Here is a 12,086-nt window from a genome sequence, read left to right on the forward strand (position 1 = left end):
CCGCCGTGACCAGACCGGCTGTGTCTGTGATTGGTCGTTCGCTTCACCAGCCGCTGCTTTTTCCGTCGGCGCTTCGCACTGACGTCACGACGAAATTGAATTAATATAGAACAGACTGTTACAGAATACGGCCCCAGGTTGTTTTAACTGAGCACTTGTATGGCTCGTACATAACCACCACACTTTTGGATATATTTTTATTTGCTTATGCACGTCTTGTAGGGCCTGATGTAAGGCGCATAGCGCGTTTTCCTAGGGTTAGTATTGTGTTCCTTAACCTCTAAGATAAAGGGAGCGCAATAGCCTACTGGGATAAAATATTCAAGAGATTACTGCGGAGTATTTTGTCGAAAATGTCGTGACGCACAACTGTTTCACATGCTGTCAAAACAGCTGTGTACAGCTCTCTGCCCAGTTCGGTTAGAACTCAACAATTCTTACAGGTTTAGTGCAAATATTCTCACTTCATTTCAGTTGACTAAAGAATTAGCAATACCAAAAGAGCGAATAGTAATGGTACTTCATAAGATGTTTCGTGTTGTACTTAATCTTCGTGTACCGTCAGCGTACACGTCAGAGCGAGAAACTGTGCACCTCATACTGGCCTTCAAACACAGTAATGAATCATGCAATACGTGGTCATTGCAGGAATAACATCACCATAACCTTGAAGTGGTGTTTCACCCTAATTCTTATCGTATCTCAGCACTTACTGAGGAAGGTCCAAGCCCCCGGGATCACTCGGACATGTTTCGGTAGGTCAATAACAGAGATAAAAAATGGTCCTAAGAAAGGATTCGGTATATTCTACAGGCTCTGGAAAATAAATTCCTGCAGACTGCTCCACTAAGTTATTAACGCGGCCTGAAAACAAGCCTGATTAGCGCAGCCTTATAAACAGCCACTTCAGCCGCCGCGGTAGCTGAGTGGTTATGGCACTCGGCTGCTGGCCCGAAAGACGCGGGTTCGATCCTGGCCGCGGAGGTCGAATTTCGATGAAGGCGAAATTCTAGAGGCCCGTGCACTGTGCGACAAGTTAAACAACCCCAGGTAGTCGAAATTTCCGGAGCCCTTCACTAGGGCGTCTCTCATAGCCTGAGTCGTTTTGGGACGTTAAACTCGTATAAACCAAACCTTATAAACAGCAACTTGAATGTCTTAAACCTGAATATCTTAAACAGCAAGGGCTGTTGCTATCCGTGGAGTTTATCGGGTTATCGAGTCGTTTTTTTTTCCTAGTAGAAGACTCCTATCTCTCACGAAGTCTCGTGGAGGAGGTCAAATGTCGGCGCAATGCGACGCCAGTACTGAAGTCGCCATAATGCGCATAATCGCACTTGCCTGGCTAGGGAAGCCAAACCTACGACCGGTGTACTGGGTAATATAGGCTCAGAGAATTTGTTGACGAGTGGCGAATACCTAATACTACGTTGAGAATAACCAGCTCATACAGAGATTTGCGCTCTAGCGGGGCTTTAGAAAGGATGGAAGCATATCAAAGGCCACTTTCTGTAATCGTTGTGAAGGTTATCAGCTGCTTTCAATTCAGTAAGGCACAGAAGCTTCTCAGGCCATGCAGCTATTCTGACTGTTAATTAGACTCCACAGAATTACCGTGGAAAACGCGACAGCAACGTATACGGGCCTTTTCGTCAACATTTCACGATCTATTGTTCTGCTATTAAATATGAGTGATGTGTACCGCCATCTTCTGTGGTGGCGCGAACCAACTACACCAAACATCCTACTAAACACGTATGCGCTTGCATTGCACCCATGACCGCGTTAGCAAAGGAACTTTTCAATCACGCACCGCGTGCACCGGTTCACGCTTCTACGATACGCAACACATTACACATATTGAGTGTAAAGGTAAATAGTGGACAGGGCACTATGCAATAGATTGGAAGAGGCGAACATTTTATTTGACGCACGAAATTTTTCTATTTATGCATAAGCAACGAGGGACGTCTATAAAAAGACTATTCCGCTTTCAACCCGTGTCCCTTCACAATTACGCGTTAAACTGACACCTTCGAACTGCCGTAGCCTACTTGCGGTCACTGCTAGGTGGCAGCACATGCATTCCGCGCGGAGCACTCGTGGCTGGCGAGGAATCAACCTTGGGAAGCATCGAAGACAAAAGAAGAGCAGCTGAAGGAAGGGTAGGCGGCTTTCGACAACGACAGGCTCCGCCGCTGCTCCCCCCTTTGTGGGCGTCATCTCGGGCGGGGTCCTCGATTTCCGGAAGCTCCTGCTGCTCGTCCTCTGATGAATCGCCTCGAGGATGCCATAGTTTAGCGACTGTGAGCTCAGGGCGCTCGATGACTGTCGGTACCAAGGCACCATCATCCGAATCCTTCCAGTCTCCGGGGTCGAATGGCTGCGCCGCAGCGCTGGAGTGACTAGGTGGACCATCTGGAGGGCGCAGCCGTAAGGTGGTGCGCTGTGACGGCTTGACTACTTCGCCTGCAGGTAGATTTTCCGAGTAGCCTTCTGTCGGTCTTTCTGCATCAAAAAAAGAAGTGCCTCTGAGCCCGTACACAGCCTCGGTCAAGAGTCTACGGGGTAGATTCTTTGCTGCTGACGCATGCAGTAGTACGGTCACGGCTCTCTCATGCATCCGAAGATAAGTTGAGGCGAGAGTTCTCACAGTTAGAAAATTGAGAGCTTGGGAAGGGCCGTAAGTATATTTCTATACGGATTCTTCTTTCCTTCCATCAGGTGAATGATCGTCAACAAGGCCAAGCCCACTGCAGCACAAATCCTCAATGTCTACCACCCTTTGTTCTGTCCCTTCCCTTGGTACCCCTTCTGTCACCCTAAGAGGTTATCGGTCGTCTGTTCCCGCGTGCCAGGTTTTACTGAAGTCCATTCAGTTCAGTTATCTTCACCTACGATATCATTCGCTTGATGTCCGTTCCGCCTTGCTTCATGTCTCGTGACGCTACAGTTATCGCGTCTTTTTCGACTACTTACTGCAGACTCTTGAGTTATAATCTTCAACTTTTTCGCCAGGCCTCTAGTTTCGATGTTCTAAGAGCAATCGCAAGCTAAATGGGTTAGGTATATTTCTTCTGAGACACTTCGGTACGTTTTCCGTGTAAACATGCACATACAAAGTCCCTCTCGCGTCCAGAATTGTTAGAGCAGAGATGATTGAAGTGGTATATACTCAAAGGACAATCGGGATGGCACTCCTCAATTCCCACGCGTTATTGGCGGCTTGAGAACAGTTAGGCTAAGCCGGCTACCTATTGTCATGCTGGCTATACAAACAGACGCCCAGTAGCACCGGTTGTGAGCTTACTTTAACTTGAGCACGGTCTCTCGTGGAAATTCGCCTCAAGCTCCTGTTGAAAATATTGGCGTATAGAGATTAAATAGCTCTGAAGTCAGTCCAAGTAATTTTTAGGTTATATCGTTTTCAAGCGTTAAGCCTTACCTTTCTCGCCTTCTCCACGTGTCGAGGTCAGGCCGACATCGCAGAGCTTCCGGGCATCCGCCATCCGAAAGCCGAAAACACCCCCATAGACGCCGGCACTTAAGGCTCCTCGGTGCCTTGTACTGCCACGGTGAAGCAGCCTGGTTTCGTGGCGGGAGCGGTAAAAAAAGGACAGCGCATTTTCTTTTTTCCACGCTACCACCTTTACTACTACTTCTTCCTATCCTAAAACATACTTGCGTAAGCCACCGCTTTCCTTAGCATAGCATTTAGCGATGAGCATGCCCCAGCCCTCAGTTTCCTAAAGCTTCGAGCTGAAAGAAGGCGCCTGTCGAGTATATTTGCGTAAGACAGCTTATACATATCTGGAAATTCCGAATACTTTTTTTTTCTCATTTCACAGTGCCTAAAGAGAGGGCAGGCAATTGTCCTACGCTCTGCTGATTCAATTTTACTTCGATACAATAGCTAACGAAACTAGGTAATATTGCGCAAACCTGAGAAGCGTGGGCAACTTATGATTGCATTCTTAAAATGAGGAGACGCGTATCTTTCTTCTTTAAGTGCGAAAACAGTAGTAGTGTCACAGTTCAAAAATTCTGGTGCCTGTATGCTGTATGCAGCCTTGAATCAACGTAAGAACCACCCACTGGTCCCAACCTCCCTGCTGCATCGTCTTAGGTAGAGGGCTGTCCACACATCCACCGCCACTCACTATTCCCCTCCCCATTCCACCCCAGCCCACTTTCACATTGCACAGGAGCCGTCCACTACTCATCCACCAAACCCTACCCTCCAATAGCATCACTTCTACCCTCCTCAAGGCCTCCATCGACTAGAAGCTCACGCATCGCCGGAACGAAAAAGCAACAGCGAATTCGAACTCAAGGGCAAAACAGAAAGTCAAGCTACCCTGAATCCAGGAGCGTCCACCTTCATAATGCAGAAAAATTCTTCCGCGTGTGTGAATTCTTGGCTTTAAAAAAAAGCATTCATTAGAGCAAAATCATCAGCAATCACCGAGGGCAAATCCAACTGTCGCTTCAGATGTCTGATCCTCCGGTAATTTTTTTTTTGGCAACGGATATTCATCATAATCGTAAAATCCGATTGAGACGAAGAAACACATTAAACACCCAAGTACAAATTGAGTGTACTGAAGTTCCGTTTTCAAATCCAATCTTCTTAGTGATACCGGTGTGTTTTGCTGCCTAATAAGCATCAACATAGCCAGAATGCGACATTCTGTCGCTTCTTCACATAGAACAAGAGTCCGATGGAGTTTTCCTGGATGTCGCTTTAAGGACTACCAACTTGTCCAACAATCTAACGTATTGCGACAATTTATACAATGATTCTAACACCTCGGATTGTATACGGCATTTCTTTTACAGCACGTCGTATACATCCCAACTGACCTACCTCCTCAGGAACACGCTCACAAGGATCGGCACCAACAAGATGGCCATCCGCGAAGGCTCGGCGTCCCGAAGCCACTCATCGGCGGAAAAGGCCCGGGCGATGGCCTCCAGTCGGCGCCGCCAGCGGATGCTTCTCAGGACCGCCATGAACCTCTCGTGCAAGGTGGCCCCGGGGATGCGGGCCACACGGGACATGCTCTCTGGCCGTGCCCGTGAGGACATGCCCAGGTAGGGGGCCCAGGACCGGTCCAGAAATTTCGCTTCGAAGAGCGCGTTAAGAAAGCGATCGTGGATTGTCCTTCCGTGACTTTGCGTGGCAGCTGGCAAGGAAAAGAAATAAAACGAGGAATAATCGAGGACTTCTTTTCTTTCTTATATTGTCTCATTTCTGTGCTTGCTTTCGCTATGAGACGAAAAACAATATACGAAAATATTTTAGGCCATTTAGTGTGACATCTTTCCAAGAAATATATGGCTGGAATATGGCCACACTCTTGTTCGTGATGGCCATAAAATCTTGCGTTGACTGGCTAAATAAACGCATTTTCCAAGTGGATGTACTGAGCGACAAAGGTCCTGTAGACAGGACTCGGTGTGCTTTTAGGTGGCTTGTACGTACGTATGGCGTAGTATGGTACGTGGGGACTAAATACATGAAAGGTTACTTATGAGAACACATGCAATAAATGTCTCACGCTCGAGAAACACTGAGCTGCACCGTGAGGGAAAGGATGCAAGAAGGGATGAAAGAAACAAAAAATAAAGAGGCACCTTAGTAAACAGCTAATGAATAATTTGGAGCACAAGAGATTTTTTAACCTGCATTGTCATCACCCAGCTCCCAGGCGGGGTTCCCATTTTTACCCATTTCGTAAGATAGGCACCATACAGAAGTACTGAAATAATTTCGACAACCGGCAGCTTTTCTAACGTGCACCGACACTGCGCAATACACGAACGGTTGTTGCATTTTGTTTCCATGGAAATGTGGTCACTGGTTCAGGGGCACGATCGCCCGACCTTGTGTTCTGCAGCTGACAGCCATGACCACTAAGTCACTGTGGTGAGTTCCACTCGGCCACATTTCGGTCGAGACGAAATACAACCACGGTTGGCATTTGCGGTTTTGATGCACGCCAAAAACGACAGGAGGTCCAAGGCACACTGGGTCCCTCCTCTACGAAGTGCTTTGTAGTCCCGGATCTACCTTTTCAACCTATAAACGCATCATTGTACAGCTTCAACGCGTCGTTACATTGTTAGAAAGCTGCCTGAGGCCACCTTGCTCAACACTTCAGGCATTAACAGGTACGATAGAAGAGTAAGGTGAAACTCACTCGTCACGTTGGAGGAACTACGCTGTGTGCTGTGTCCTGGAACGCCAGCATTTGGCGTGGTCTGATTGCCGGCTAGCCAAACGATCGCATCAATCCAGTCCAGGATTCTAACGACGTCTGCGCTTTCCATGTTGCTGATGACAGACCAGACTGCGAAGCCGCACAGGACGAAGCCGAGGCCGGGGAGGACTTTAAGCAACGGGGCCATCGCAAGCGCACGTTTCTTCTTCTTTCTTTTGGTTCACGCGGTTCGGGTGTGGAACTACACCAGTAAACCTGGGGTCAACGCTGCCAGCTCGAGATGTCTTGGCATTGTGCGGTGCCTGGGGACAAATAAAATCATTACAGAAAATAAATTCATAAAATTATATTTAAAATAAAGACTGCCCCAGTCTCAAACAAGGCCAAGCCCCTAACCTTCCTCTCCCTTTCGGAATTGAGGAAAACGGACCAGGTTATGTCATCCGAATTTAGCACAAGTAATGAAAGACAGAAACGATAGTTTAAAGACCCTAAATAAAGACTGCGGGGAACCATTGTAGTAAAATTGTAGTAGAATGGGTTTGTGTTCCCGGCGTCTTCTCGGTGCACCTTAAAGGCTTTTTTCCCCTGGAAGGCCAGAAACACGCAGTGATCGCGACAATCCTCGGCCCAACTTCTCCTCTTTTATGTCGGGCGTAGCTATCTTTCGTGTGTGCTTAATCCCACCTGCTTAATGAACCTTTTCAACTAATAAGCTTCTTAACTAAATTCTAAAAGTTAACTTTTTAGCTATTTTTAGATAGTTGAGTGATGACCATTGCAGTTGTTGAATTGCAAAAAAATCGATATCCGATGGCTCTGTATATCAGCAAAAACCATCACATCAGCAAAACAAATAAAAATCTCGCGCCCGCAGTGAGCGCTTAGCGACGTCCTTCAAATCACGTCACTCTGAGGCGTAGGTGTCACGTGGCCTTTTCTGCCATGCATCGGCTGGCGTAGAGAGAGCAACACTATTAAGATTTCCTTAAAACTCCCTGACAATAACAACTGCTCAAATTGGAAAAGAAATTAGGAAGGAACTACTCTATAAAAGTTGATTAAACTTCGCAGACTGCACTAGTATATTGTCCGCCACAAGCGACAAAAATATTGCTGTTCGGCACTCAGATACAGAGCAGATATACGTGGCCCAAAATAGCCAAAATTTTCAATATATATTTAAAAGGCAGTCGAACGAATAGTGTTTAACGAAGGCACATTCTGAGACCATTTGGTACTTGACAAACATCTATTCTATACGTAGGCCAATAAAAGAACTGTCCTAAGTGAAGTGGTTTCTGCTCAAAAGTTGTGTAAGTCGTTCATAAAAACGAAATTACCTCATTGGTTATCTGCAATACCACCTTTTGTTCAGAGGATAATGTAGCTAAAGTATAGCTGTGTGCATTGACTTTAAGGTTTCTAAAGATGTCAATATTGTTCTGTTGGAACAAGAACAACACGCAGAAACCTGGCGCGAATATAGCCTAAAATGGAGGAGTCGCTCGGCTGGAGTGGGACCCCCGCCTTATGCATATTGTTTGTGCGTTTGCAACCCAAAGGCAAGCAAAAACTCGATCTCATGGGTATACCGAGCTTAAACGAAGATCAATTGTAAAGGGTGAGGTGGAGGCCATGAAATGATAAGTGACCAACTTAAATGTTCCTTTAACGGGTCGACCATGCTGGCAGTGGTGTGTACCAAACATACGAAAACCAGCGACTAAAACTGAACACAAGACGTGGTGCAGAGCAGAGTGCTGGAATAATAATTGATACTTAACCGACAAATGCCGAACCCAAGAAAACAAAAAAAAAAACGCATGCGTATCAGGCGCACAAAACTTCCGCGTAGAACGTCATCTAAAATATGTTCAACCTTCAGACAACCTGCGCATTAAAAATTATTCTTTTTCTTTCATATTTAGAGGACACACCTACTTTTTAGTACCACTAAAGGCGTAGGCGTCTTTTAGATTATGTTCCTCGTGGGCGTTTTGGGCGCCTGATATGCGTGCATTGTTTGGTTTCCTGAGTTCGCCCTCTTTCAGTAAAACATCAGTTGTTAGTCCAGAGCTATCGTGTGTGCTTCGTCCTCTTGTGCTCCCGCTTTTGTCGCCAGTAATGCATTATGCTTGAGATGTTACTTTGTGTGGAAGAGAAAGATGTGCAACATACGCGGCTAAATGGGCACAACAAACAATGTACCTGTAAGAAAACACAATAAACAAGCCATGTAAGAAATGACAGACATTTAGCCCTCTTAAACCGAGCATGAGGTGCGAAAGCACTCGGTTTCAAATTAGCGTGACTATTGCCTAAGCATTGCCTTAACCACCACATCTACAAAACAATTTCTTTTAAACATTTGTTACCACGTGATTCTCCCCTACACACGTCGTACCGCGTCATTTCATCTAAAAAAAACCGAAGGTCAAGGGTCAAAAGTCAAAGATCAAAGGTGAAGGGTCGTCGAAGCTTCAGAGACCCATCGAGTTTTTTTCAGAATTGATAATGAAGTAGTACTTTGGTAATAAAACACGATTTTCTTTTGTGAAAGCTAAATCGACGGCACCTTCTTTGAAGACATTAGAGGCTTCTATAACTGCGCTGCATGTCTTGACGTAAACCCTATGTGTATGAACTTCGCGATTTCAAGTTCCAAGCAAGAGTTAACAAAATACACTCTTGAATGACTGCAGCGGATGTGTCCATGGTCATATTTCTGCAGGTAGTGCCTGCGATTTTATTCCTACTATAGGCAACCTGCAGCGCCCATGTCGCGCTGCAGTTGTTCTACTGCTAGAGTCACCGAAAACATTTTCAGATTACCCCGATCCTCCTCTTCCCGCCATCGGGCTTAAAAGTTTGATGGTTGTCCATCACTCACGTCAGGCACTGCAATCGCATTCGCGGTTCTTTGTGTATGCGCCATGGCAACGTCATTTTTATAAGCGACAAATTAAACTTCTCAGCAATTAGCACTACTAACTTTGGAGGTGTCGTGAACGCCCACTGAGAATAAATGGCAAGCAATAATTTTTGTAACTCGTTGAAGCAACTTCTTGTGTAAGCGCTTCCCAGATAAGAACCCAGAGGCTTTGAAAGCCGGCAGCTCTATAAAAAGTCACTGTGAATGATGTTGTTTGCTGTTTTGGTAGCATTGGTAGCAAACATATACGGTGACTACATCCACTGCTTGCCTAAAACCTGCTGCAGTCGGCCGCTTGGGCAGTGACAAAAGTGAGACCCAAGCTGAACGATCAGAGGCGCCCGTTTGGTGGATAAAATTCCATGGCTAGGTACTCTCGACGTAGCCCTGTTGGCTGACGCACGCATTGTGGGTCTACGACAGAGCGCGGAAGCTCACGACTTAAGTGCCGGCAGGTGGCGTGAAAGAGCACGCGTCCGTGTGCCTCTAAATATACTTGCTCCATTTGCTAGACTGTGTGTTAGGACACTGTGATCGAAACGACAAACGTACGTACAGGTTGCCTATTAAACAACTGGAAGCCTGTGACCGCAGTGTTCTTTGTTCGTGTCTCCCTTTTGTGCCTGTCTCTTTCTTTTCTTTTATCTGAAAACACAAATAGCAAGTGCGCACTGTGCACCTTGACCAGGTACGTTGATATGGACAACGGCACCTTGTCAGCATTGCATTCATGAGGTCCGGCCACGGCGGTGCACCTGGCAAACACGATAAGATGAGCAGCCCTTATGAAACAAACAGCCACGAGGAAGTTACGAGGAAAGTACCAGAGCAGAAAAAGAAGTGTACTTGCGACTAACGGGCTAAGCCTTTTGCAAAAGCCAACGGGCGGTATACATCAACGCCAAAATCGATTTTAGGGGCAAGAAGGGAAGACCAGAAGCTGCCGTGCCCTAATAATTATTCTACAGTTCCGCTACAATAAGACTACAATTATTCTTACAAACGAAAAGAACTACTGTGATATCGCTTTTTGTCGTCAAGTACACAAACACTTTTGTTACTGTTATTCACATCTGTGGGGAAAACCTTCAATATCTGCTCCTAAGAAGCAACTCCGTTTCAGCATAGCTGGAAAAATGGTTTGGACACTTTGGAGCGAAACAAATTTCTGTCTTGTACTGAAATTTCACTAGAGGCTGCGCAGTTGTGCCTCTGTACCATGGTATACAAAAAAGAATTGAAAAATAAATGTTTGTATTTTGCGACATGTAATCACTCGTATTTTCATTCTTTGCTCAAATTTGGTCCTTTTCAACTCTCGCGTCACCATACTGCTTGATGGACTCTTCTGCTCCCCCAGCCTTCGCCGTAGTGCATACTGGGCTGTCGTGTGCACCTGGCGGAAGCACGGTGGATGTAGTAAAGCTAGTTGCACACAGATGTCGAGGAAAGCAGTATAGTGACGCGGATCTTGATTCTTACATTTTTCGTGCCTCAAGGAAATAATTATTCCTAGTAATTCTATTAGAGTAATGGCCTTACTTAAAGGTCCGGAGCAATATCCATCCTTCATAAATGCACCTTGAATGCATTTTTCATCCGAAAGTGTATTTGTAAATGCGCTTTGAATGCAATGCAGAATAGCTCACTCTCCGGTCATGTAGGCCGTACAGATAAGGCCAACATGACCATCAGATGGTCATCCTCTTGAAGGGTTTTCCCCTTCAAACTGCTCTCGAGTACTGCGCTGACCACACAGGCAACCGGATCGCGCTGGCCTGCGGGCACGCTCCACTAGAAGTCGTGCAAATAACGTTCAGTCGATGCCGCAAGCTGTCGATATTGCATTTGAGTGGGTCAGCTTGAGCGTCGGGACACGGACGTAGAAAGACGAACAGGACATATCGCAGAAATGCCTCGTTCAGCTTCCGTGCGAAATTGTTCAAGATGCAGCCCACCCAAACGCAATCGCTGGATATTCCTCATGCGAGCCAACTCATCGAGTCATCTGACAATGCTGACCACAAGCTTTCCTCATTATTTAATGTGCCCAGGTGCACTTGCCCCATTACCTCGTTATGATAAGAGCTAGAAAGCGAGCTACCTGAAAATGCCACCGAAGTCCGATATGTGCCTTATGGGCTAATAAAGTAGCACAGGCGGGGCGAGCACATTACGGGAAAGGGAAAGTGATGTGTCAGGAAACCCTTTTTACACCAATTGTTTGCAAAATTAGTGTTCTTTTTTACTTACAATGATTTTTTTTTGTATTACAGAAGAGACATGCCCTTAACCTTGAGGCTTCCCTCTCCATATCTGGAATCATGCAGCCCATACACTCGTTCTCCTTATCACCGAGGATGAATCACCACCATGTAAGCGGCTCATACATGTGACAGGCCATCACATGATTGCCACGGAAGATGCCCTTCGCATGGCCGTTTTCCACCATCAGAGTGTGCGCATCAACCAGGCGACGGGCCATTGTTCTTTTACAATGCGTCAGTTTACATATATATATTCATTACTTCGCTACTGAAGCGGCCAGCCAAGGGGAAATACTGTGGCACAACACACAATCATATCAACGAATAGAACTTCAAATAAACTATAACGTAGGAATAAGGTGGCCTTTTTTTTTTAAGGTTACTGAGAAGGGAATAATTACAGCCAGGTCTAGAATACGGTTTATTAGAGGCATCAATCTTAGCCCGTCGCCATCGGCACACAAACATCCTATTTTCATTCAGTCGGTATAATCCTACAGAAATGAATGTCAAATGCACACTTTCTACACTATACGCCAGCACTAGACAGCGAGATATGATAGACAGAATCTGCTAGATAAAGAACACATAAATAATGAACAAACAACAACATCCCTACTCCCACGCCGTATTGTGAGCATGTCCTGAACAACAGGCCAG

General features: G+C 46.0%; 1 protein-coding gene across 2 annotated transcripts in view; it reads right to left on the bottom strand.

Annotated features, from left to right (window-relative positions):
* Window positions 1-1,903: 1,903 nt before the first annotated feature.
* The window catches only part of LOC144107496 (uncharacterized), a 54,803-nt gene continuing 44,620 nt past the window's right edge, over window positions 1,904-12,086 (bottom strand). Inside the window, exons 2-5 of one of the 2 annotated variants that reach the window (XM_077640515.1) lie at window positions 6,204-6,526; window positions 4,868-5,186; window positions 3,446-3,585; window positions 1,904-2,508 (exon numbers count right to left, since the gene is read on the bottom strand). In XM_077640515.1, the coding sequence (XP_077496641.1) occupies window positions 2,051-2,508; window positions 3,446-3,585; window positions 4,868-5,186; window positions 6,204-6,411 (1,125 nt within the window). In that variant the 5' untranslated portion in view covers window positions 6,412-6,526 and the 3' untranslated portion in view covers window positions 1,904-2,050. The remainder of the gene's footprint in view (window positions 2,509-3,445; window positions 3,586-4,867; window positions 5,187-6,203; window positions 6,527-12,086) is intronic. The other variant, XM_077640516.1, reaches the window with a different exon arrangement.

This window comes from Amblyomma americanum, chromosome 10, assembly GCF_052857255.1.
Source record: "Amblyomma americanum isolate KBUSLIRL-KWMA chromosome 10, ASM5285725v1, whole genome shotgun sequence".
In the NCBI taxonomy this organism is placed as follows: Eukaryota; Metazoa; Arthropoda; class Arachnida; order Ixodida; family Ixodidae; genus Amblyomma; species Amblyomma americanum.